Genomic DNA, 26,205 nt, shown 5'->3' with positions numbered 1-26,205 from the left:
GCTTCCTTCAGGTAAAGGATGTCGATTATATTGAGATGATCTGAGTAGACCTGTTAAGAACTTCTAAATATGAAAAGAATAGCCAGTTGTGTTTGGAATGCTTGTCATTTTCATGATTGCAGACACGGGTGTCTTTCCCGTGGGTGTGTTACTTCTGCAGCGTGAGTAGCGCAGCAGCAGCTACGCGGGGGAAGTCGGCCAGAATGGGGGCCCAGCCTTGCGCTCTTACGAAACGTAGCATTTTTCCATTTAAATCTACACTGGGACATGTTTTTATGTGTTCCTCTTGACATATTTTGTGTTTAAGACTAGCTTCTGTGAAAAGAGAGCTGAAAGTGAAGGAAATGCACTTACAAGATGCTACCAGAAGGCGCTTTCTGAAGCTTCAACAAGATCAGCGCGAAATGGAACTGAGAAGACTGAACGATGAAATCGAGAGAAAGGTTTGAGTCTTCTCTTAGTACCCACACATGGTCTCCATTCACTCTCACTCAATGTCATGACCACCTTCAAGTTAAAGGCTATTGCCAGGATCCACAGGGAATACTAAATAGCCCCTTTGATTTTATTTACTTTTTCCCTCAGCTTTTCCCAATATTTCATATTTCATTAATAGTTAAAGATTTCAGAAATGTCAGGAAAATTAGTCAGTTTGACTGGTGTCCCTAACACCAGTCTTCTCTTTCTCTAAGAACAGAAGAATCAGTTAACCATTAACTCTGAAGTAGGGGAAGTACTCTTTTTTAATATAAAAATTTGCACATGGCCAGTATCAGAAAATTTCTGTTATTAAATACATGGAGTCAAAAACGGACCTTTCCTACTCTTCTCTCATTTTGTCCCCAGAGATAAAATAAGAATATGGATATGTATCTTTTTCTTTTTTCAAAGACTTTATTTTTAAGTAACTCCCGTACCCAGCATGGAGCTCAGACTCACAAGCCCTGAGACCAAGAGTCTCGTACTCACTCCACTGACTGAGCCAGCTGGCCACCCCGTCTTTCTCCTTTCTTACGGTATTCCACTGTGTGCCTGTGTCAGAATTTATTTAATGAATCCTTCGCTTTTGGACACTGACGTTGTTAACAGCACTGTGCTCTACATCTACAAGATGGTGATAGGTTGTGTGTTCTCAGTACAAACCTTGACTTGCACACGTAGTTTTGTTGAGTAAATTCTAAGGCATACCAAATTATCCTCCAACAGTGAACCCCCCCTAAGTTATTTTAAGTGTATATGTAAGAGTGCCTATACCCTACTCAATTTGGACTGCATCAGTCTTAATATTTGCCAGTCTGCTAGGTGGAAATTATATATTCTAATTTGCCTTTTTTTCCTTGCTAGTGAGGTTGAATATCTCTCCAGTTGCTTGTCTTCCATTTGTGGAAGAACTATAAATTGTATTTCCATATCATTTGTCCACTTTTCTATCAAGTTTTTTCTTATTAATTTATATGGGCTGTTGGTGCCATTTGGGGAAGTACTATCTGGTAGAAATACAACATGAGCCACATAGGCAATTTTGTTTTCTAATAGCCACATTAAAGAAGTAAGAAGGAACAAGTGAAATTAATTTTAACAAAATTTTATTTAACTCCATATATTTACAAATTATTTTAATATGTAATTAGTATAAAGACATTATTAATGAGCTGTTTTACTTTTTGTTTAAACTAAATCTTTGAGGGGTGCCTGGGTGGCTCAGTTGGTTAAGTGTTCAGGTCATGATCTTGCAGTTCATGGATTTGAGCCCCATGCTGGGCTCTCTGCTGACAGCTTGGAGCCTGGAGCCTGCTTTGGATTCTGTCTCCCACTGTCTCTGCCTCTCTCTCAAAATAAATAAACATTTAAAAAAATGTTAAATCTTTGAAACCCAGAAGTCAGCTTATAGTACACTCAGTCCGGACTGGTCACATTTTAGTGCTCAACTGACCTGTGTGGCTAGTGCTGCCAGTAACCAAACTTTTGTCCATTGTAAATGTTTTCCTCACATCAGTGTTGCATGTCTCTTAAGAGTGGCTATCATGTCCTTCTTTAATCATGCAAAATACTTTAGTTTTTTAATAACTTTATTTTTATGATTTCTAGGTTTCGTGTCCTATTTATTTATTTACTTACTTTTATTTTTTTAAGTAGGCTCCATGCCCATTGTGGGGCTTGAACTCATGACCCTGGGATCAAGAGTTGGATGCTCTACTAAGTCAGCCAGGCACCCCCTGTGTCCTATTTAGAAAGACCTAGCCATTCTAAGATTACATTTTATATTATATTTATGCATATTTTTTTCAAATTTTATGGGTTTTTTTTTAATATGATTCATTTTTGAGAGAGCGAGAGACAGACAGAGGTATGAGCTTGGGGTGGGGTGTGCAAAGAGAGAGGGAAACGGAATCCGAAGCAGGCTCTAGGCTCCAGGTTCCGTGCTATAAGCACAGAGCCCAACATGGGGCTTGAACCCACCAACTGTGAGATGATGACCTGAGCTGAAGTCAGCCTCTTAACCAACTGAGCGACTCAGGTGCCCCTCTGTTGTGGTTTTGTTTTGTGTTTTTAGTGAGTTTTTTTGACCTTTGATGTATCACAAGGGTCAGCAAATTATAGAGCACCAACTGATCTGGCCTGCCACCTATTTTGTAAGGACCATGAGTAAGAATGGTTCTAATTTTTTAAGTGGTTAAAAGAACTTAAGTAATTAATAATTTCATGACATGGAAATTATATGACATCTTTAAAAACATGAAATTGATACCTTAGTACCCTAAATACAGTTTTACTGGCACACAGTCACATCCATTCTGTGATTAGCAGAGGCCCTTGCCGGCTGCTGGTTACTAACTGTGCGATGCCCGCAGTGGTATCCCCTCCGTGGCCCGCCCTGCCTTGAGCCAGCCCCGCCCCCGGATGGTAGCTGTGTAACATTTTTCTGACTAGCGGACCTAAGTCCCACCGTTAGCTTGCCTTTTCATAATTTTCTTCCATATTCTCAAACGTGTGTCATTTCAAATGGACTTTGAGAATGTTACTACTCTTTCTTTCTGAATCCTTCTCTCCCCCAATCCCAGCAGTGTTTTTATTATGATTGCATTGAATGTATAGATTGATTTACGGGAGTTTTAAACCTAATTTTGGTAAGATACTAAATAGTTTTCCAATCTTTGAAAGTATTTTTTTAAGTTTGTTTGTTTTTCAGAAAGAGCATGAGTAGGGGTGTCAGAGAGACAGACAGAGACAGAGGGAGGGAAGGGAGGGAGAGAGAGAGAGAGAGAGAGAGAGAGAGAGAGAGAGAGAGAGGGAGAGAGAGAATCCGAAGCAGGCTCCATGCTGTCAGCAGAGTCCGATGCAGGGCTCAGTCCCGTGAACTGTGAGGTCATGACCTGAGCCAAAATCAAGAGTCGGGCACTTAACCGACTGAGCCACTCACGTGCATCTGAAAGTATTTTGAATTCATATATTAGAAATCTGTCATCTCTTTTTTATAGCATCAGGTAATTTTGTTTTGTTTAAACCCAACTAATTTTAACTTGATTTTTGAAAGCTATCATTCCTTTTATCTCATCTAGCAAATGAGGTTGATAATACATTAGTCTAGAAAAGTGTGTGTTCTCCAAAAGTAATACAGGCTTAGAACTCTGACCTCTTTATTCCAAACTCTTTGAGATGGTGAAGGCAATTTTTTTACAACGTCCTGGAAAGTCCTTTCGGTTTGCATGATCTGCTTCTACCTCCCCTCCCAGCCTCCTGTCCCTCATCTCCTTATTCCGAAGATGAGCTCTGACCCTGCTAACCTGCCAGAGCTTTTCTACTTGAAGTTCAGGCACCAGCAGGGAGACTGGGTCAGCGCGACAGGAATGAGCGACTGCACATTCGTTAGGAGTGAGCAGAGCTGACGTGCGTTTGCTCTGGCACGGAGCTAGATGTGTGTCTAAAAATTTGTATACAGAAGAGCCTCCATAATTGAAGGTCCTAAAAGGCGTTATTAACTGTGCCAAACCTCTCCTCCACCTATCGACATTTTTACTACTCTGGTTTCGTAAATTCAGGCATCCCCACCTTTGAGCGGCTGCTTTCCCAGGAACCTCGTTAAGTTGACCTGGTTGCCAGTCAGTGGTTTATTTACTTCTCAGGTGTATGTCCTGCTTGTATATCCCACCGTATTTTCATTTTTACTCTTTGTTTCTCCAATGAGAGGTATCTGATGGTGTGTCTTTTATCTTTCCAATGTCTAACACTCAGGGATACAAATAGTAATGCAGTCATTAAATGTTTACTGAATAAATGAATGGGCTGAGATGACTGATAGGTGGTTTGTTTTGTTTCTGAAACACACGTCATGCCTAAGAAATGGGGACTTTGGGCAGCCAAGTATTAAGACAACTCCTAAGTTTCTCTGTCCACCTCAGGAAGGCCTTATTCAAACCCTCTCGTGTAGAGGAGTGAAAAGCTCCCAAGTTATCAAAATTTGGAGAAAGTAAACTTAAAATTAACTAAGTCCAAGGAGCGCCTGGGTGGCTCAGTCAGTTAAGCATCTGACTTCAGCTCAGGTCACGATCTCACAGTTCATGGGTTCAAGCCCCACATTGGGCTCTGCGCTGGCAGCTCAGAGCCTGGAGCTGCTTTGGATTCTGTGTCTGTTTCTGTCTCTGCCCCTCCCCTACTCATGCTCTATCTGTGTCTCTCTCTCTCAAAAAAAAAACATGAAAAAAAATTAATCCAAGCAGGGCACATTTAAACTTGGAGTTCCAAAGTGAATTTATGAAAGTATAGACATTTAATCAAAAAGAACATTAAATAATGTTATATTTAATAAGATTAAACATTCTATACTTGTAGCCACTGCAAATTTAAATTGCTCAAGTTTTTCTAACACATAATATTGGCTGATAGAATATGGTAAGAGCTCCCATCTGTTCTCCCAGTCTGGGTAGATGAGCATATGGTAATTGTACTTTGCTTTTTAGAAAATTAAGCTTAACTTTAACTCAGACATTACTCCCACACTCTACACTGAGTGTTAATATACTGTCAATTACTCTGATATCAAAAACCCAATACTTCTTATTGTAAATACTTTTAATGGGTTGCTGGTTTTCAAGATAACCAAATCCGTTAAACAGAAACTATCTTGTAAATTCCTTTAGGTGTTCACGGTTTGTTGTTTGGCCACAGGTACATATGAGAGATCAAGAAATTGCTACTACAGCGAAAGACCTAGAAATGAGACATCTGGAACTGGAATCACAGAAGAGACTTTATGAGAAGGTATAAATCATCTGTTCTCACTGTAAGAGCTGCAGGGTTTATACAAACTCTCTTTAGATTGTATTTATTCATGATTTTTTAATGTTTTATTTATTTTTTAAAATTTATTTTTTAAGCAGATACAATGTCATCCAGGTTTGTAAGATAGAATGTCTGAATGTACAGTTTGTTGTAATTCTTTAATTCACCTTTCTCTTAGTAACTTAGTTACAGCTTGAAGCACCAGCTGTTAGCCCCAAATTTGGCCTCAGGATTTTCTGTCAACATACTAAGTTTCCCTCTATCTGTGTAGTAGTACCTACAGAATACCCCTGTACTTCACACAGCTTTTACAAGGTAAATCAGACAAGAACTGTACAGTACTTTATTTATTTTAATGTTTTTTATTTATTTCTGAGAGAGAGAGACAGCATGAACAGGGGAGGGTCAGAGAGAGGGGAAGACACAGAATCTGAAACAGGCTCCAGGCTCTGAGCTGGCTGTCAGCATAGAGCCCGACGCGGGGCTTGAACCCACAAACCATGAGATCATGACCTGAGCCGAAAGTCGGACGCTTAACCAAGTCACCGAGGCACCCCATACAGTACTTTAAATTAGAATCTTCTGGAATCAAATTGTCAAGTATCTACTTAGAATATATAATTTCGTTTCCACAACACTGGATAAAGGAATTTTATTAATATAAATATTTATTATTTGGGAAAAGCATTTTGTTATTCATTTATTTAATGTTAAAACCATAGGTTTTCACTTGCCTCAGTCCTCTTAAAGTGAGTCTATGAGTTTGAAATTAGTGATAACTGCAAATATGCAGCAGGTAATATGACTGTTATTCACATTAAATAAGATTTAAAACATATGGCATCCATTCATATCTATAACAGGTTTAAGTACCACACTGCACTACTTCTAGAACCGAGCCAGGGAGTCACACTTTGGCTAAGTCTCCTATGATTTTTAATTCATTTGGACTAAACCTAAATTTACTTTTTACTGTCCTTCCTTTGGGGGAGCTGGGTGGTGGCACACAGGGGCATGATTTCTGAATTAACAGAAAATTTGCAAGAAAAATACTAAGAATTTCCAAGTCTGTTTCTCTCAGATTCTCAAATATTAACAGTTTGCTAAATTGGCAGTCTCCTTCTCTTTCTATCTGTACACAAATACACACATAGATACATTTTTTTTCTAAACTTTTTTAAGACAAAGTTGCAAACAAAATACCCTTTTACCCTTAAATACTTCAGTGTATATTTCCTAAAACCAAGGAATCCTTACCCTTCCACAAAGGTGTGTCTGTAGTTCCTGTCTTCAGACAGGTAAGAATTGGAGGAAAAGAAACCTGGATTTGGAGAAGTCTGGGGTCAGCTTGCTCCCTGCAGACTCAAGACCAACCATCCAACAGAGAAGAAGAAAAATAAATAAAATAAAAATAAATAAATAAAACCAAGGAATGCTTATTACATGATCACAGAACACTTAACAAAATTGGGAAATGAACGTATCATTATCTGTTGCATAAGCCTTATTCAGATTTTATCAATTGTCCTAAACATGTCCGTTAATTTTATTTTATTTTTACAAATAATTTATTGCCAAGTTGGTTTCCATATAACATCCAGTGCTTTCAGAGCAGGGGCACCTGGGTGGCTCACTCAGTTGAGCATCCAACTTCAGTTCAGGTCATGATCTCATGGTTCATGAGTTCGAGCCCCGTGTCAGGCTGTGTGCTGACAGCTCAGAGCCTGGAGCCTGCTTCAGATTCTGTGTCTCCCTCCCTCTCTCTCTGCCCCTCCCCTATTCATGCTCTGTCTCTCTGTGTGTGTGTCTCTCTCTCTCAAAAATAACCATTTAAAAAAATGTTCTTTAGAGCAAAAGGAAGTCTAAGATAATCCATTTTTTTCAGTTGTCCTGTCTCTTTAGTCTTCTCTAAGTGAGCACCACTCCCGAGTTCTTCTTTACTTCTTTATATTTTACAGCAATGATATTTTTTAACAATTTGATCAGATATTTTGTAGAATGTCCCTCAACATTCGTCTGTTGCTTCCTCACATAAGGTTCACTTGCACACTTTTCACAGAAATGCCTAAGACATGATGGCTGAGTTTCTTTCCACACATCAATGTATCCATACCATTTTTGCCCTTGTTGGACGTATTTATTAAGCAAACTAATAGAGTTAGAGAAGACCAAACCTATTCAACAAAACTAACATATAAAATCATGAATTTCATCTGGTCTGTTAGATTCAGACATAAGGCTACTGCCTTTTTCATCGACTTAGTGATTAGTACTTTACCTGCCAAACTTAGCTCTTGCATTAGGTTGATTAGCTGTGTCTATTTCTAAACCAATTACATCCTAGAAAACAGATAATATTGTGTTGCCCTCTGCTGGAAATATATGCTCAATATCCCATATATATCTAATTTGAATAAGAAATGTTTTAACAAAAGAATAAAAGCACAAACAAGTGAATACTGACCTCTGATCCACATTCCCTCCCCTTCATCTCCTAGGACCTTGTTACATCAAATCCATTTTCTGCCTCTGTCTTGGTCTCTCTCTCATGTATATGTACCTTCTCCTTGGCACAGGCCCACCCTTGTCAACATTGCTGTGACAATGAAATGAGTTAATATCTAGACGTCAATGATAGGAGTCCCCGACACTACCCTCAGGTTCAGTGATTTGCTAGAAGGACTGATGGAACTCAGAAAAGCTGTTACACTTGTGATTATGGTTTATTACAGTGGAAGGAAACAAATGAAATTCAGCAAAGGTAGGAGGTGCCTGGCTGGCTCAGCCGATGGAGCATATAACTCCTGATCTCAGGGTCATGAATTTGAGCCCCATGCTGGGTGTCGAGATTACTTAAAAACAAAACAAACAAAACAAAACAGAAACCTCAGCAAAAGTAAAAGGCACACAGTGTAGAGTCCAGGAGAGACCAGGCACACGGCTCTGGTCGTCCTCTCCCAGTGGAGGCGTGCTGGGAGCGCTTAATTTCGCCAGCAAAGATGTATGACAACACGTGTAGAGTATTGCCGACAGTACAGCTCACTCGAGTCTTGATATCCAGGGTTTTACTGGGAACCAGTCACACTGGCAGTGAGCGCCACTGGCTGAACCTGGGTACTTGCTCTGCAGAGGTCACAGCCGATCTGCTGTGGCCCGAGGCTCCTACCGTACGTCACATTATTAGCGTAAACTGTGTGGGGGAGCCTCAGACCCCAGCTGCACAGAGATACTCTTATCAGGTACCATATTCCCAGGGTTTAGAGCTGGTCATGAGTTCATCTTTGCTTTGAAACATTCAGGATTTGAGTAACTCCGGCTACTGAGTTGCCCTTTACTGCACAGTGTCTGATATTGGCACATGCTGGATAGGTGTTCGTTTCCCATCATCCCCTTGGCTTAAGATGCTCTGACATTTTACAGAATGAATTGACAACTTCCTTCCCCCACTTGCTTCTTCAAACCACCACCCTGTGGTCTTTTCACTGTTGTAGATTCCCATGGTTTTCCTCCTAATCCCTAATTTCAACACATACACCGTTTTGCCTCTTATGGAGTATCTAAGATTCTGTATTCTGCTTTTCTTTTTTACTTACTAAGATCCTTTTTCTGGGGCGCCTGGGTGGCTCAGTTGGTTAAGCGCCTGACTTCGGCTCAGGTCATGACCTCACGGTTCATGGGTTCGAGCCCCGCGTCGGGCTCTGTGCTGACTGCCAGCTCAGAGCCTGGAGCCTGTTTCAGTCTGTGACTCCCTCTCTCTCTGACCCTCCCCTGCTCACGCTATGTCTGTCTGTCTCTCTCTCAGAAGCAAATACATTAAAAAAAAAAATTTTAAGGGTCGCCTGGGTGGCTTAGTCGGTTAAGCGTCCGACTTTCGCTTAGGTCGTGATCTCGCGGTTCGTGGGTTCGAGCCCCGCGTCGGGCTCTGTGCTGACTGCCAGCTCAGAGCCTGGAGCCTGTTTCAGTCTGTGACTCCCTCTCTCTCTGACCCTCCCCTGCTCACGCTGTCTCTCTCTCTCTCTCTCCTAGAAATAAATAAAACATTAAAAAAAATAATAATAAATAAATAAATAAATAATTTTAAGATCCTTTTTCTAAATGACTGCATATCTCAATAGTTGCCATTTGTTATAGATATTGATGAACCAGAACTTAAACTTTTTTTCTGTTGTTGGATGTTTAAGTGGCTTACAATTTTTGGCAATAAACTTCTTCATACATCTATCTTCTCTGCATATAATTGTAAAACATTTTTATTAATTATGAAGTTAATTATGTTGCCAGTAGAAAATCAGAACAGCGGGAATAAATCCCTGAATTAGGATATAACTGCTAATGTCATCAATAAGGATAAGTGAGATTATTTGGTACATACAGTTGCTATTCTGCATTTTTTTAAACTTAAATCTTCATGAATACTCTTTGCCGTCCTTCCCTACAACACTGCACTTAGCACTCACTCCCCAGGCCCCTGGCGCTGGCAAGCACTCATTCACTTTCTATCTCTATGGATTTGCCTATTATGACATTTCATATAAATAAAAATCATACAATGTATAGTCTTTTGTGACTGGTTTCTTTCACACAGCGTAATGTTTTCAAGGTTTATTCACGTTGTGGCATGAATTATTCATTTCCTTTTTACAGCTGAATAATATTCCAGTGTATGGATAGACCACCTTTTGTTTATCCATTTATCAGTTGGTGGATATTTGGGTTGTGAGCTGTGATGAGTAGTGCTGCTATGAAAATTCATGTACAGCATTTTGTTCGAACATATATTTTCAGTTCTCTTAGCTCTGTACCCAGGAGTGTAGAGTTCTCATTTCTCTACATTCTTGTGAACAGTTGTTCCCATCCGTCTTTCTGATCGTAGCCTCAGCAGTGGGTGTGAAGTGGTGTCCTGCGGCTTTGATTTTCATTTTTCCAAGGACTGGTGATGCTGGGCATCTTTTTGTGTGTATATTGGCCATTTTTATATCTTTTTTGGAGAACGTGTGGCTATAATGACTGTTCAAAGTACACACAGCCATACTTTCGGTTTTTATTATCTCCTGTCATTTTTTATTGAAAACTAGATATGTTAAATCATGTGATATGACAGTTCTGAAAATCAGATTCTCCTCCCTCTTCAGAATTTCTTGTTTCTTAGTGACTTCACTGAGTTGATTCAGTAAAGCTTAATTTACAGAACGAAATTAAAGTCTTCACTCAGTTTTAGTGACTGCACAGAGATTTCCTTAAGTTTCCTTGAACCAGGAAAGCCTCTAGGTCTTTGCCAAGGGGCTCTCTGTGCATTATGTTGGGGCAGGGCTTCAACACTTAGCTGCACAGCTCACAACTCTTGAGAGTTCCCCTCCTGACTGTGCAGAACTTCCGCTCACCAGCCACTAGAGCCTCTCACTTCCTCAGTCTGGGCATTCACAGCCCTGGGCGTGTGCCTAGCCCTCCACATGCGCATGGACTTTAGGTCTCCAGGAATCTATCAGCTTTTCAAAGGGCCCTGCAGACATCTAATTCTTCAACTTTTTCTATAAAACTTTTTGATTAACTTCTGGTTTGCACTGCGATAGGCTGTCTCCTGCAGCCAAGATATTTACCGGCTTCCTCTAATGTTTTTCAGCAGATGTGCCCACGGGGAAAAGGCAGTTCAAAGTAGTGAGTTCTGAGTCACGACAAGTAAAGACAGCTTTGGGAGTAGGCTCTTCCAGAACCACTTATCGGTCAGATGGGGACTGTCAGTGGACAGTGGGAGTTTGAAGGAGCCCCACCTCCATTTTGCCCCTTCCTTTGGCTGCCAGGTCCCTGGTTTTCAAGGCTAATGCCGAGCTTAGGGGCTGGGCGGGACTAGGGATAATGCAAGTTAAAATGCCCTAATGCTTTCTGTTCTTACCAGGATTCGGCCATTTTTATGAGTAAATGTTCCTCAGATTGCTGCAAGCCTTTGGTTAATTTCCAGAGTTCTGAAAGACTTGCTTTCCCAAGCATTCTCAGGGCTCTTGTGGACGAAAGTATTTTCAGAAGTCCCTATGATTGCATCTTCAGTGAGGTCACTGCTGTTTGCTTTTTACTTTGAAAATTCAATGGCTACAGTTTTTATCTGTGTGCTAGAATTCTGGGGGGGAAGTCATTTTGTGTTCTAGCATTGTTATATAGATTTGTGATTTCTCTCTTCTGTTGTAACAAATGGGTTTGTTTTTTTTTTAACAGAATCTTATTAGAAATCACGAAGCTGTCGCAAAAGAGATGAGAGAAGATGCAGATGCCCACAGACGAAAAGTGGATCTTGAAGAACACATGTTCCACAAACTGATAGAAGCAGGTCAAACTCAGAACGAAAAAACTCAGAAGGTAAAAATATGGTGAACTTAGTGTATGTAGAGAGGGGGAAGTTTCCATCTGGCTTGCTTTTCCGTTTATTTTTCCCTGCCCTGCCTCCCGCGTCTGTCATCCTTCCAAAGGGAGAAATTCAAAATGGAACTCTCTGAAGGAGTTAATTCATTTCTTTGCTTCAGTTATCACAGCTCTTAGAATCTCACATTATTTTATTTATAGGCTACTTCACTGCCAGACATATACCAGTATCTTTTATATTTGTTGAGAATTTTCAGACCTAGAAGAAGATACAAGGGAAATAGTAACTTTATAAATATTAACCTACTGTGTTATGTCTCAGAAATTATCCCTGAGCAGATTAGTTTTTTTTACCAGGCAAAGCATCAAGTCTTTTACTGGTATATAAGCCAAGGTTTCCAAAGTATATTCTGTAGAATATTAGTAACTGTCATTCAGTAAAATAGAGGGTGGCAAGTAAGTATTAGAAGTGCTATTTAAAGTTGGGATTTTTTAGGCCACCTGGGTGGCTCAGTCAGTTAAGCGTCTGACTCTTGATTCTGGCTGTGGTCATGATCTCACGGTTCATGGGGTCCATCTGTGCTGACAGTGCTGATCCTGCTTGGGATTCTCTCTCTCTCCCCCTCCCTCTCTCTCTCTCTCTACCTCTCTCTCTCTACCTCTCCCCCTCCCTCTCTCTCTCTCTCTCTCTCTCCTTCCCTCCCTCTCCCTCCCTCCCCTTCTCTGCTTCTCCCTTGCTGTCTCTGTCTCTCTCTTTCTCAGAATAAATAAGTAAACTTTAAAAAAAGAAGTTAGGATTTTTCATGCCAAATTTGAGGATATGGTACATTGTGAAGCTTTAAGAAAATTTCCCAAACTTATTTTGTAGAGGAAATGCTGGCTTCAGTGAATTGAAATAGAATTTGAGAACTTCAAGAAAGAACGTTCTGTATTATCCAGTCAACAAAATGCTAAGTAGGTCTGTGGCCAGGCCTGGCCCTCGTCCAAAAGCCAGGAATAGTAGAAGATTTCTCTGTCTTCTGTTCAACAACCATTCCTTAGCTGATCCCATCAGAATAGCCCACCATTTATTTTTCCTTACAGGCTTTTGTTCAGTCTGTAAGAATGGGCTCTTGTGACTCCTTTTCACAGGTTGAAACATGGAAATTGTTTAATCGCACCCATTCCTGAGCCTAGAAATTCTCAATCTTAGCTATGCAGTAGGATCACCTTTGTAAAAGTTCCAATATCTAGCCACCCCAGAGACTGATATAATTGGTTTGTGCTGGGTCCTGGGCGCCAGTTTATTTTAAACACCGTTAGGTTACAAACAGGTACCCTACACACTTGGTTACATTGAACGGATATACCATATTTTATATACAATTTGACCTTGTTTCTGGAATTTACAAATATTTCTTAGTTAATTGAAGAAAATTTGGCAGAAGCTGAACAAGCATGTCTAAATGCCGACTGGCGAATTCAAGCTTTACATAAACAAAGATGTGATGATCTACAGCGGAACGAATGTTACCGGGAAATGGCCAAACTCCTTCGGGAAAACAGAAGGAAAGAAACAGAAGTATTGAATGCAATGGTGGGGGAGGGAGCTAAAAAGGTAAGAATGGGGTTACAGATTTTTTGCTACTCATTGTTTAAATTTTGAATTATCTGGTTTGATGCTTCTGTTGTTTGATTATAATTTTTGTTGGAAAAGCTAACCTAATTTTAATAGGTATATGCAGAGAAGAAATCTAATATGATGCCTAAAAACTGACTAGGCATCTCTCTCATTGACATTAGTGCCTCTCAAGTTCTCAGCTTCCTGGAGTGGATCTGTTCTGGCTAATTGGATAATATTATTACTTTAATTTACCTAGTTTTTGATTCTTACAATGTAGAGGACTTTAAACAGGTAGGAAATATATGTAGCTACTACTAACAAAACCTGAAATAATAGTGACAATGAGCAAGATAGAAGTGTTTCTCTTTTTCATGTGAAAGAAGCCTGGGGGTAGGAACCCAGGGCTGGTTTCCTGGCTGCAAAGTCATTAGGGAAAGGGGCTCCTTCAGTCTTTTCTGCACTACTTCCTGGTGCATGGCTTTCCTTCTCGAGGACCGCTTCCCATCCAAGATGACCGCTGGTTTTCCAGCCATCACATATGCGTTCCAGACAGTGGGAGGAAGAGGGGGCAGAAGTAGGAAAGGGCCAGCTCCCAGCTGAGACAACTCTGTAACTCTTTCCAGAAGTCCCATGTCACATTCTAGCCACATTTGTCTGCAGAGGATGTTGGGAAATGTCGCATTTTTAGCAGGGAGCATTATCATCCCAAGTAAAAGTAGAATTCTATTCCTAAAGAAGAATCAGAGAATGGATTTCGAGGTGGCAGCTAAGAGTATATGTCACACAGACGAATCCTTCGGTTGACCCCACCAGCAGCAGCATCCATGCTCTGTAGATATTATCGCAGGCACCGTGGGCTTCCCCGAGGACACTGCAGAGCTACGGAGATCATGCACTAGATAACTGGCTGCCACTCATTCCTCCTTGTGCCGCTCTGTCGTGTTGTCTGTTCTGAAAGCTTCTCATAATGTATTCATGTCATTTCAAGTCACTATTCCTATTCGTTCTCCTCCTACCCCATCTAACATGGCCCTGTCTGGGAACACTCTCAATCAAGGATGGGGTGTGGGGGGAGTGATGCCCACCGAGGCTGTTCTTCTCAGGAAATTCAGGAAAGTTATGGTAGAGGCCCACGTCTTCGAGGATTGCTGACCTTGGCACTAGACTGTGCTCTGTTAGGTGCTGCTGTACTTTGGGTAAAACGGTACATTTGAGGGTGGGCTCAGAATCACTGTAAGGGCTTTCCATACCACCCAGAGTTCCTCCTGTGTATATGGTGTCCTGGGCTCTAAAGTTCACTCGACTACTGAGTGGCCTTGGGAAATCACTAGGACTCCGTCTGCTCATCAGTAACGGGAAAGGCCTGGATATCTGTGGTTCCTCCTGGCCCTGATGAGTCTCTCAAATTATGTCACTTCATGCATATTTAATGCATTAGCATTTCTATAACAAAAATTATATGTCAACTAGCTTGGATTTAAATTTTAAAAAATTATATGTGTGTTTGCATATAAGAGCTGTAGCACAGAACACTGATGAACTTTAGGAGTTGTAGAATATCTTAAATGTATTATTTTTAGTTACCCTTGAGCTAATTTTCAGATAACTGTTTTCTCACTTTTCCTTGACTTCCATGGCAGAGCTGGGCAAAGAATTCATTCTCTGAACTTTGTAGATCTTACTATTAAGGGATAGCATGCAAATTAAATAAGAAAATTGTCATTAATTTTAAAAACTACATCCCATAAAGTTTGACACTTGAAGCGTGTTGTCATGACTTATTATTTCAAAAGCAGTGGGTACCCGTGTGTGTGCTCTGTGGCACATCACATGTGCCTGCACCTTCGAGAGTCTTCAGCCTTGGGCCAGGACTGGCACCCAGATTACCCTAAAACCAGAGAGATCCTACACACCATGGGAATCCCTAAGGAAGTGGAGTAAAGGAGATGGAAGGGAGTTACTCCACTGTGGGAATTGACATTACCCCAACTTTTAGGTGATTTTTATTTTCTTTCATTTATTTGCACATAGTGGGAGGAAGCTAAAGAAAAAGACTTTCATTTGAAGTCAGAAAAGAAAGCTTCGACTCTCTCAGATGCATCTCGAAAGTGGTTTCTGGAGAAGGAGCTAGATGATGCTTTAGAACATGCTGAACACCCATACAGGACAGGTGAGTGGCCATGAGTGCCTTTCTCTTAATGATACTTCGGAGTCATTCATCACAGGTGGTCTCTTTGCTGTCATGAACAAATCGGGGAGCTGTATTTTGGCACTTTACTCAAATGATTGCCCAACTAAAAGGCGATCACCAGTCATCATTTTTGGGGTTGCTGGGGCTTGTTAAGAAACAAAACAAAACGGAAAAAAACAGCTCCAGTCAAGAAAACTCTCTCAGCCATCTTGCAGAAGTCTGTTTCATTCTGTGGCTCCATGGTCCTTGGCATCCCTGTAATCTATCAGAGTATGATTTGTTTTCAAAGTGCTATTTCTAGTTTATTTTGGTTAACTTTGTGCTTTGCCAGTAGCTGGTCCTCAGAACAACAGTGCGGTGAAGTAGCACAAGGAAACTTGTTACAACCAAACATTAGGTTTGGGGTTACAGGCTCACAGTGGCAGCAACCGAAAATCTCGATTACTGTACTTAGAATTCTAAAGTAGGGGCACCTGGGGGCTCAGTCGGTTGAGCATCCAACCTCAGCTCAGGTCATGATCTCACAGCTCGTGAGTTCGAACCCCGCATCGGGCTGTGCTCAGAGCCTGGAGCCTGCTTCAGATTCTGTGTCTCCCTCTCTCTGCTCCTCCCCAACTTGTATGCCCACGTGCGCTCGTGCATGCGCTCTCTCTCAAATATTTTTTTAAAGAATATTTTTAGTGCCTCCAAATAAGCCCTGTACCCATTTGCATTCACTGCCCACTTCCCTCACTGCCCCCCAGCCCCAGGTTCCCCCTGATCAACTTCCTGGTCTTCCATAGATCTGTCTACTCAGGAAGCTTCATCTAAATGGAATCCAGTGATATATGGTCTTTGTGTCTGACTTCTTTCACATCATGTAATGTTTTAAGGTCCAGCCACGTTGCAGCATGCATCAGGATTTCATTCCTTTTTATGGACTGTATTGCTTTGTGTCAGTACTCCACATTTTATTTATCCATTTAGGTTGTGTCCACTTCCTGGCTTTTATGAATAATGTCACTATGTGCGTAACTTTTAGAATTCACAAATTTGAAAAGTAGAAATGTAGGTCAGGTGCATCATCATTTAATTATGCCTACTTTTGAAACTCCTCATTAGCCCTCAGGCTTTAAAAAAAATTTTTTTTTTCATATGTATTTATTTATTTTGAGAGAAAGAGTGTGAAAGTATGGTAAGGGTGGGCACAGAGAGAGGGAGAGAGAATGTCAAGCAGGCCCCACGCTGTCAGCACAGAGCCCGACGCGGGACTCCATCCCACAACCGTGAGATCATGACATGGGCCAAAGTCAAGAGTGGGATGCTCAACTGACTGAGCCCCCCCAGCACCCCAGCCCATGAGGAAGGAGAGAGGAGTGTCACTCATTGCACAACGTGAATATTTACAACCGGCTTACAAAAGACAGTAACCCATGGAGCTCTCCCTGCCCCAACCCTCTCACACTCCTTCCTCCTCTAGGAAGAAACAATTCATGCAACTTTGAGAGAACCTATGGGTTTGGAAGTAGAAAAAAGGAAGAAACCGCAAAAGGCTTCTTCCGCTTCCCTCATCAGGAATCAGGAGCCCCCCTGCATATTGGCCCCTCTGCCTTCATGGGCTCTTCCTACCATGCTCCCTAAATTTTTTTTACCTTTCCTAAATTTCACCAGTGAGAGATAATTTGGTTAAGAATCATCCATTTTTCAAAAGGCAGACATGTAAGGATTTGTTATTTTCTTAATCAGGGTGTATAAATGAAATCAGAGTCATTTGATCTTAACATTGGGAGATAATCAGCTGTAATTAGGAAAATGGCATTTTGATTGGAGGTGCTCAGCATTAGGTTTGTCACTCAGGGCCTAGAATAAAGGCACCGTGAAGTAGGAACCAGATAAGAGTGTGCCAGTGACGGGTCGTTTATTTCAAATTTTTGCATAGTGTCAAATCTTTATTAGCAGTGGGGAGGAAATTATTATTTTCTAGAAAACAGAACCTTCTGGACAATGTGAACCTTCTGAACATTCTGTAACCCCTAAAATCCTGGGTCCATAAATTTAAATTATAGCTGAATAGTCATGTCCTATAAAACAGTATTGGTCCAGAGTTTTAAATGAGCAAAAGATTTGAATATACTGTTCTCCAAAGAAGATACAATACACACATGAAAAGATGTTTAACTTCATTAGTCATTAGGGAAATACAAACCAAAACCATATGAGGAAAACATTTTTTAAATACGAAAACACAGTGAGATGCTGTTTCACACCCACTAGCATGACTGTAATCCGACAATAACACATGTTGACGAGGGGCAGACAACAGTTGGAACAGTGCTAGAGGGGATGTGACATGGTGCAGCCACTCTGGGAAACGGTCTGGCAGCTTCTGGGAAGGTTATACGTAGAGTGACTATATGAGCCCACAGTCCCACGGGTCGGCATGTGCCCAGGACATTCGGAAGCACGTCCCCACAAACACCTGTACGTGATGTGCACGGCATCGTTCTTCATAAGAGCCAGGAAGTATAAACAACCCGGATATCCGTCAGGCCAGGAGTGGACCAGCACAATAGAGCACATCCATGCGACGGAAACTTCCCTAGCAATAAAAAGTGGGTGAACCTTGAAAACCTTAGGCTAAGTTTAAGGAGCCAGACATAAAAGCACACGTAGCCTATGCTGTTACTCATGTGAAATGTTTACAACAGGCAGATCCCATTGAGATAGAAAGTGGACTGGTGGTTTCAGGGAGATCAGGGGGGTAACCCCTAATGGCCATGAGGGGTTGGGGTTTGGAGGTGATGAAAATGTTCTAGGTTAGTGGTGATGGTTGTACAGCTCCGAATATATGAAGAACATTGAATTGTCCACTTCACCAGGGTGAATTTTAGGGGATGTGGATTAGATCCCAATGAAACTGTTATTTAAAAAAAAGACTGTAGTAAGTGCTGTTATCGGGTGGGGCCTTTGACCAGGTTGTAAGGTCCTGGGCCTTTAAAAGGGAGCGGGCTTGGAGCCACCGGAGCGCGCTTGAGAGGGAGGGCTTCCGGCAAGAGCCCCTCCCGCGCGGCCGGCACCTGGGTCCTGGTTCCAGCTTTACACTCCATGAACCTGGCCGGAGTTTCTGAGCTGTGGACCTCGGGGCAGTTTATTTAGCCGCTTGCGTTTGTTCATTTGGATTTATTCAGAAATGTTGACTGGTCTTCACTTTCCTCATTTGTAAGATGAGAACATTAGAGACCAGGCGATCTTTCGCTTTGCTACAGCACTAGCACGGAGGTGCACCATTTTCTGTGGCAAAACCCTTGCCGGTCTGCGCGCCTCTGAGACTCTTCCCAGAAACATGCGCATACACATATACACAGTTTCCCCTTATGTTTGTGGATTCACCAAAGTCCCCATGAGTTCCACTCACACATGACAGAACATGTTAGAGGTAATGAATCCATGGGAGAAGTTAGACCAGCTGGAGCAGGGAGCTCATGCACAGGAGTCACCGAGACCACTGAAGACGACAGAAGATAGGGACGGTCAGGGCCGGGCTCAGGGGCTGGGCCACATCCTGTTTGCCAACCTGGATAGACAGCAGAATGACCTGGAAACACTAGTAGGGCCTAACCTCCTGGGTAAGAAACTTGGTGCCCGGGGTTACAAGAAGGAAGGAATTGTGCTGTGTACCTTTTATTCCTTTTGAATTTTGTGGTACTTGTAATCCAGATTTGGTACATAAATACTGATTTAATATGAATCCCCTTTGGGGCTTTAAAATATATTAAGTGAAGAAAAAGAACAAGTTGTGGTATAAAAAGTACAGGAAAGGAACTTTCTGACTTATTCTTTATGTGTTCAAATTTGTTATTTTTTTTGTTTTTTTGGTAAATTACAGATTAAAAAAATACATACTCAGGACCTCACCTACAGTGATTTAATTTGGGAGAATTGGGATAGAAGCTAGGAAGCTGGGTTTTTGTTGTAAAATTTCATAGGTGAGTCTGCTTAGCCAGTGAGTGGAACATGGCTGTAGGCAAAGTTCAGCGCTGCATCAGATACCTCATGTTGACACCACGGCCCCTCGTGAAGGAGGAGTGAGGTAAACAGCTGTCGGCCCACTGGGTTTTAGAGGACATATGGTCGGCCAGGCACAGTGGGGTCTCAGATTTGGAAGGATCTGGAGGACCACCGTCTGCTGTGGGAATCCTCTGTGACATGACGGTGAAGAGTGCGTATCTAGCTCATGCCAGAAAATTACAGAGCTCACTACCTGATTCCACTTCTGCCAGTATTTTATTTAAAAGCTGTGTCTTCCTTCTGTAAAGTTGAATAGGCTTTTTCTTTTTTTTTTCTTGTAAATTCTCTCATTAGAAACCATTCTTTGGAGCAAATGCAGATGACATCTACCACTACCTCTGCCACGTGACAGCCCTTTAGATATTTAAGAAAACCCCATGGTTCTTTTTTTTTTTTTTTTTTACACATTTATTTTTCAGAGAGTAAGACAGAGTGTGAGTGGGGAAGGGACAGAGAAAGAAGGAGACACAGAATCCGAAACAGGCTCCAGGTTCTGAGCAAGCATTCAGCATAGAGCCTGACACAGGGCTTGAACCCACGAACCGTGAGATCATGACCTGAGCCAAAGTCAGACACTCAACCAACTGAGCCACCCAGGTGCCCCCCTTCAGATATTTTGAAGATGAGGCTCACACTCCCTTTCCCCATACCAGTTCAAATTAGACATTTGGTAATTAGCCCCAAATAGTCTTAATGACTCATTGAGCTGAATCCATGAATTTAGAACCATTAGCTAAAGCCCTGGAGACCAGGTAAAAGGCAGGCATCTTACTGAGTCAGTGTAACTCAGCCAGTGTGGGTGGGCTTGACTCCTGGAGGCCTGGACTCTAGAGATGAGAGTAGAAAGGAAGGAAGAGCTGTGACTCTTGTTAGGATGAAAAATCAAAAAAAGACCTTGGGGTCTTACCGGATGAAAGGCTGTAGGAATCGGAGAACAGAGAAGACACAGCTGAAGGGCAAGTGTAATTTTTGAGGTGAGAGTGGCCCAGGGGAGGCCCCAGGTTGGTTCTCTAACATTGCTGTGCATGCTGCTCCAGAAGGTCTGCGGCACCTGCCTCTCGTGGCTTCTCATTTGCTCTCTGCTGCTGAGATTAGGCCGCGCCTGCAGGAAGCCGCCGGAAGTGGGCTCAGTAGTCCCCGGGGAAGGCTCCAGCATTACAATTCATAACCTTTTCCAAGAAATGTTTGGATCTCTGTCCTAACGCCGCTGCTTCTGAGTTGTTTGTTGGCTTTTCACATTAGCTAAAGGTGGTTTTTTTTAATGTATTTATTTTGAGAGAGAGGGAGGGGCAGAGAGAGAGAATCCCAAGCAGGCTCTGTGCAGAGCCCAAAAGGGGCTCGAACCCACAAACCACGAGGTCATGACCTGAGCTGAAATCAAGAGTCAGATGTTTATTTTAAAAGCCCCTTCAGGCTCTGTGCTGACTGCCAGCTCAGAGCCTGGAGCCTGTTTCAGTCTGTGACTCCCTCTCTCTCTGACCCTCCCCTGCTCACGCTGTCTCTCTCTCTCTCTCTCTCTCTCTCTCCTAGAAATAAATAAAAAATATTTTAAAAAAAGTTAAAAAAAAAATAAAAATAAATAAAAACACCTTTAGCTAGGGGCACCTAGGTGCACTGCCGGTGCGCAGCCTGCTCGGGATTCTCTCCACCCACCCCCCCACCCACCCCCGTCTCTGTCCCTCTTGTTATGCACTCTCTCCCTCTCTCAAGAATAAATAAATTAAAAATAATGTCACCAAAACTTCCCTTCGTTGATGAGCTGCACTCATCCGACCATCACAATGGTGACGGCACTCCTCTCAATGGAAATGTGAGGGGCTTACCTCCTTGGCAATTGTGATTTCCTAGTGACCGTGTGCAATTAAGAAAGGCTTTCTCCTCACTCCCAAATGTCGTCTTTAACAGGGCTCAGATGCCGAAGCGGACAGGCTTCCTCAAGCTCTCTGCCCAGAACCTCACAATTAAATGACACTTCTGAAGTGGATTCCTCAACACACAGTAAGTTGATAAGCAAGAAGTATTTCTTCTGTCATTTATTCATTTAAAGTTGTATTAATTTGAGAGAGAAATAAAGAGATCACATGAGCTGGGGAAGGACGGAGGGACAGGGAGAGAGAATCCCAAGCAGGCTACTTGCTGTCAGCACAGAGCCCAATTCAGGACTCGATCTCATGAACTGTGAGATCATGACCTGAGCTGAGATCAAGAGTTGGACGCCGGGCCTCCTGAGCCACCCAAGTGACCCTCTTCTGTGATTTAAACTTTAGTATTAATTCAAGGAAGATAGTGGCTTGACTTGTATTACAGCACATTGATACCATTTTCCTAGTGCATGGATAATGGCAATCCTAAAACAGAGGTAGCAAAATTCTCAAATTTCTAATGGGTTAGAATGAGATCGGACTGAAACCAAGTCCAGAATGTTTGCCAGGTAACATTGATGCGATTTCAGTTCTTCAGCGCCAGCGTCATCGTCCAGAAGCTATTGCCGGCTCCTGCAGAAGTCTGTCAGTCACTAAAGTAATGATATTCATAACTATTTTTTACGTTCTTGTGGAAAGAAAATCTGAGCCATCATAGATTTGGGATTTTCTCTCTCTTTCTGGGCTGGGCTCCATCCAGTAGCCACTGAAAACGCGTGTTTGCTCTGGGCACCATGACGGACCGCTGCGGCCACTGGTGTTGGAGCCGGACACCGTCGGCTTCATGCTGATGAGCTGACCTTTTGAGTTTTTTTGAGAAAGAGTGAGAAGAGGAGCAGGGGAAGGGTAGAGAGAGAGGGAGAGAGAGAATCCCAAGCAGGCTCTGCACTGTTAGCACAGATCCCAATGTGGGGCTCAAACTCCCAAACCATGAGTTCATGACCTGAGCAGAAGTCAGGAGTTGGAAGCCTAACTGACTGAGCCACCCAGGCACCCTGATTAGCCGACCTTTGATCCCTCCACTTGATTCACTGGAAGTTTTATTTTTGGAAGGGGCAGGGTGGAACAGAAATACGGTCACAGCATTAGCTCATAAAGGAGCTGAAAGCTTTCCCAATAAAGTATTTGATTTCTTTTTAAATGAGAGAGGGAACAAGAAACCTGTTAGACTGATTTTCACCAACTTTTTCAATAAAACTGTCATATAGAAGAAGCAGAATTTAACAAGATCTTTTGAGTACTTGTAGAAGAACAGATTTTTAGGGATGCCTGGGTTGGGTGTCTGCCTTCGGCTCAGGTCATGATCTCATGGTCTTTGAGTGGGAGCCCCACATCGGGCTCTGCTGACAGCTTAGAGCCTGGAGCCTGCTTTGGATTCTGTGTCTCCCTCTCTCTCTGCTCCTCCCCTGCTCACACTGTCTCTCTCTCTCTCTCAAAAATAAACATTTAAAAAAAAAAAAAACCACCAGATATTTATACAGTGCCCTCTAAAGACAAACAAGCTTTATAAGAAATATACCTAATAAGTCATGGAATCCCAGTGCCGTGTACTTCTGCTAACTCACTTCACATGCATCTGTAGATTCTGCATCAGCACATGAATTAAGCCAAAAGTCATGCATCAGTGAAAGTACATGAGATTCTCAACTGTTCTCCATTATGACATATCAGAACTTAAATTTTTAGTTAATTCTAAATTAGAAAATCAAGTCCAAGACATATGGTAAGTTTAGGTTATTTAGCAGCAAAATAAGACAAAAAATGTTGTATTCCTTTGGAGGAAAATATAGTTTTTTGGAATTGGAGCTGTTTGAATATGTAACGAAGTTTTAGAGAAGTATATATTTTTTTAAGTTTATTTTGAAAGAGCGTGCATGTGGGGGAAGGTCAGAGAGAAAGGGAGAGAGAGAATCCTAAGGAGGCTCCACCCTGTCAGCATAGAGCCCACTGTGGGACTCAAACCCATGAACCGTGGGATCGTGACCTGAGCCAGGGTCAGGCACTTAACCGCCTGCACTTCCCAGGTGTCCTGAGAGAAGTGTATTTTTAAGGTGCTTTTTTTTCCTTCAGATTCCAGTGTTTACTAGCCCTTCTAACTCAGTATGAATGGCTGTCCCACTTGGTTAGACACACTGTGATATTTTAACTTGACTCTCCCTGTGTTGGCCACTATTAAAACCATTTGATTTATTTTTATTTAGTCATTGGGAAAGTAGTCTTGGTATACATTTCTAAATATTAATTTTGGCAGCTCGGAATGCTTTTTCTCACTCTCATTAAGCATCATAGTGAGGGAACTTACTGTTGCAAAGAACTTACTCATCCTCTCTTGGACAAGATTTGTCGTAATTTAAAAGATTGATGGGGCACCTGGGTGGCTCAGTGGGTTAAACATCCGACTTCAGCCCAGTCATGTCTGAGAGAACTGTCATGATCTCTCTCAGTTCATGGGCTTGCGCCCCACGTTGGGCTCTGTGCTGACAGCTCAGAGCCTGGAGCCTGCTTGGGATTCTGTGTCTCCCTCTCTCTGCCCCTCCCCATTCACACTCTGTCCCTTTCTCTCTCTCAAAAATAAGTAAACATTAAGAAAAAAAATTTTAATTTTTTAAAATACAGATTGTCTATATCTCCCCAATGAAAAATAAAGGCTAAATAACCAAAAGTAGATGAGTTCTCTTTATCTGATAATTCATTCAGTTCACAAATAAATATTTGGCTTGTAAATGGAACGACATAGGGAACAACGTGTTAGGCTTTTTGTTAAAGAAATTGGGTTTTCAAATTTCATTTCATGACTGATTTTTTGCAACAGATTTACCCTTAAAATCCATGCTCTGTCATTGCTAACATCAATCATTAAACTATTGTTAATTTAAAATTTTGTTTTCAAGTTTCTTTAAACCAAAGAAGAGTACAGTGGGACACCATGGAGCAGGATCTAATGGAGAGAGTGAGAAATCTCCGCCAGAGGCTTGCCGCCCAGGCTCGTAACCCACGTCGAACACCTCATCTTTTGGCCGCGTAGGAGGCTGGTCACCTTGAGATAGAGAGATAGCTATTTGGCAATCAATGACACTGATTTTTACATTATTTTATAGCCCTACAGAAATCAATTTTTTGTACAGAAAAATGTATGTATAAAAATTATATGGACTATTTCATTCTGATGCTTTTTGGCTTGTAAATGTCTTCTTGTACTTTTCATAATAAAATCTGGGAAGCTATTGAAGCTCATGTTAGGATCTTTCAGGTTGCAAGGACCAGCATAAACCTCTAACTTTAATTGATAAGAGTTTATATTAAAGATAAACGGAGAACAGCACGGAAACCATCTCAACAGCTGCCCGACCAGAACTGAGAAGCCAGCAGGAAACTGAGAGCACCGACGGTGTGCGTGCCACAGCACCCTGTCCCCGGCGGCCGAGCCTACCTGCTCATAACATCGGCGTCTCTGTCTCTCCTTCTCCAGACAGCACTGGCTGCCCTTAGCTCCATAACAGGGCTCCTCACATCTTCTTCGCCTTGGGCATATTACTTCCAGAACCTTACCTGAACTTTTTTTAAAGTTTGAGAGAGTGCATGTGCTCACGCAAGTTGGGGAGGGGCAGAGGGAGAGGGAAAGAGAATCCCAAGCATCCTCAGCATGGAGCCTGATCCCACAACCTTGGAATCATAACTTGAGCTAAAATCAAATGCTTAACCGACTGAGTCACCCAGGTGCCCCTCTGAGCCCATTTCTAAAAGGAAGGCAAAGGGGCGCCTGGCTGGCTCAGTACAGCATGCAACTCTTGATCTTGGGGTTGTGAGTTCTAGCCCCGTGTTGGGTGTAGAGATTATTTAAAAATAAGGTCTTTAGGAGGGAGGCAAGATGGCGGAGGAGTAGGAGTTCCATACATTTCACTCGCCTCCATCTCTCAAACGGAGAAGGCTTGAAGCCATAGGAATCCTTACAGATTCCAGGAGTTTGGGAGGAAAAGGAGACAGAGTCCACTGAGTAAACCTTATAGCAGGAGTGCAAACTGGGGAAGATAAAATCGGGCCGGGACCAGAGACACGGAGGGGAGGGAGCCCCCTTTGCGGGGAGCCGCAGTGAGTCAAAAGAAAAAGAGCTGCTGAAACTGCTCAAGGAACTGTCCCTGTCGCTGGAGAAGGGAAAAACCTCGCCTCGGGACACATAGGGACCCGGTTTCCCGCTGTCCAGCTGACCCTGAGCAGCTGCACTGATCCCAGGTGACCCCGGGAGAAACCGCTCCTCGCTCACCAGTCTGACCTGGAGTGGAAGCGCGCAACTGAAGCCAGGCCTCTGTGCTTCTGGCTCTGCTCGATCCCCAGGGGGGAGGCGAGAGGCTTGAAACTGCTCGGAGGGACTCGGCCTGCGGGTTTACATCTCGGGTGATATCAATGGGACGCGTGGTCTAAGGCTGGAAATGAGGCCTGGCTTGGGACATAGAGCATGGCCCACCTTGGCTACGCCCACAGCACAGGGAGATCAGACGCAAGAGAGTGAGTTGCAACACTTGGTTTGAGAAGGGACTGGGGCGCCACCATTTTTCTCCCCACAACCAAGTGGGGACCTCAGGGAGCGGCCCAGGGGATGCAGTGGAAGAGAGACCTGCCTACACCAAACCACGCCCATCCCTGCTAGAGAGCTGTTTTTTTTTTTAACGAGGGCCCAGGGCAAGACCAACATGGATACACTGCCATGATTAATTCTAGAGCAATTCTTTTTTTTTTTTTTTAATGTTTTATTTATTTCCAGGAGAGAGAGAGAGACAGCGTGAGCAGGGGAGGGTCAGAGAGAGAGGGAGTCA

The 26,205-nt window shown here is 42.5% G+C and overlaps 1 protein-coding gene and 1 non-coding gene across 4 annotated transcripts in view; both read left to right on the top strand.

Annotated features, from left to right (window-relative positions):
* TBC1D31 (TBC1 domain family member 31) overlaps positions 1-24,627 on the top strand; it is a 77,432-nt gene extending 52,805 nt beyond the window's left edge. For all 3 annotated transcript variants that reach the window (XM_039232005.1, XM_039232003.1, XM_039232004.1), the window contains 7 exons: positions 308-443; positions 5,167-5,259; positions 11,488-11,628; positions 13,034-13,228; positions 15,266-15,404; positions 21,378-21,470; positions 24,286-24,627. In XM_039232005.1, the coding sequence (XP_039087936.1) occupies positions 308-443; positions 5,167-5,259; positions 11,488-11,628; positions 13,034-13,228; positions 15,266-15,404; positions 21,378-21,470; positions 24,286-24,419 (931 nt within the window). In that variant the 3' untranslated portion in view covers positions 24,420-24,627. The remainder of the gene's footprint in view (positions 1-307; positions 444-5,166; positions 5,260-11,487; positions 11,629-13,033; positions 13,229-15,265; positions 15,405-21,377; positions 21,471-24,285) is intronic.
* On the top strand, positions 6,537-6,666 carry LOC120231792. The gene has a single exon (XR_005528426.1). It is a non-coding gene; the product is annotated as a small nucleolar RNA SNORA38 (small nucleolar RNA).
* Positions 24,628-26,205: the final 1,578 nt, after the last annotated feature.

The sequence above is a fragment of the Hyaena hyaena genome, unplaced genomic scaffold, assembly GCF_003009895.1.
Source record: "Hyaena hyaena isolate Hyena2069 unplaced genomic scaffold, ASM300989v1 scaffold_62, whole genome shotgun sequence".
In the NCBI taxonomy this organism is placed as follows: domain Eukaryota; kingdom Metazoa; phylum Chordata; class Mammalia; order Carnivora; family Hyaenidae; genus Hyaena; species Hyaena hyaena.
This window is presented reverse-complemented; position numbering and strand designations above follow the sequence as displayed.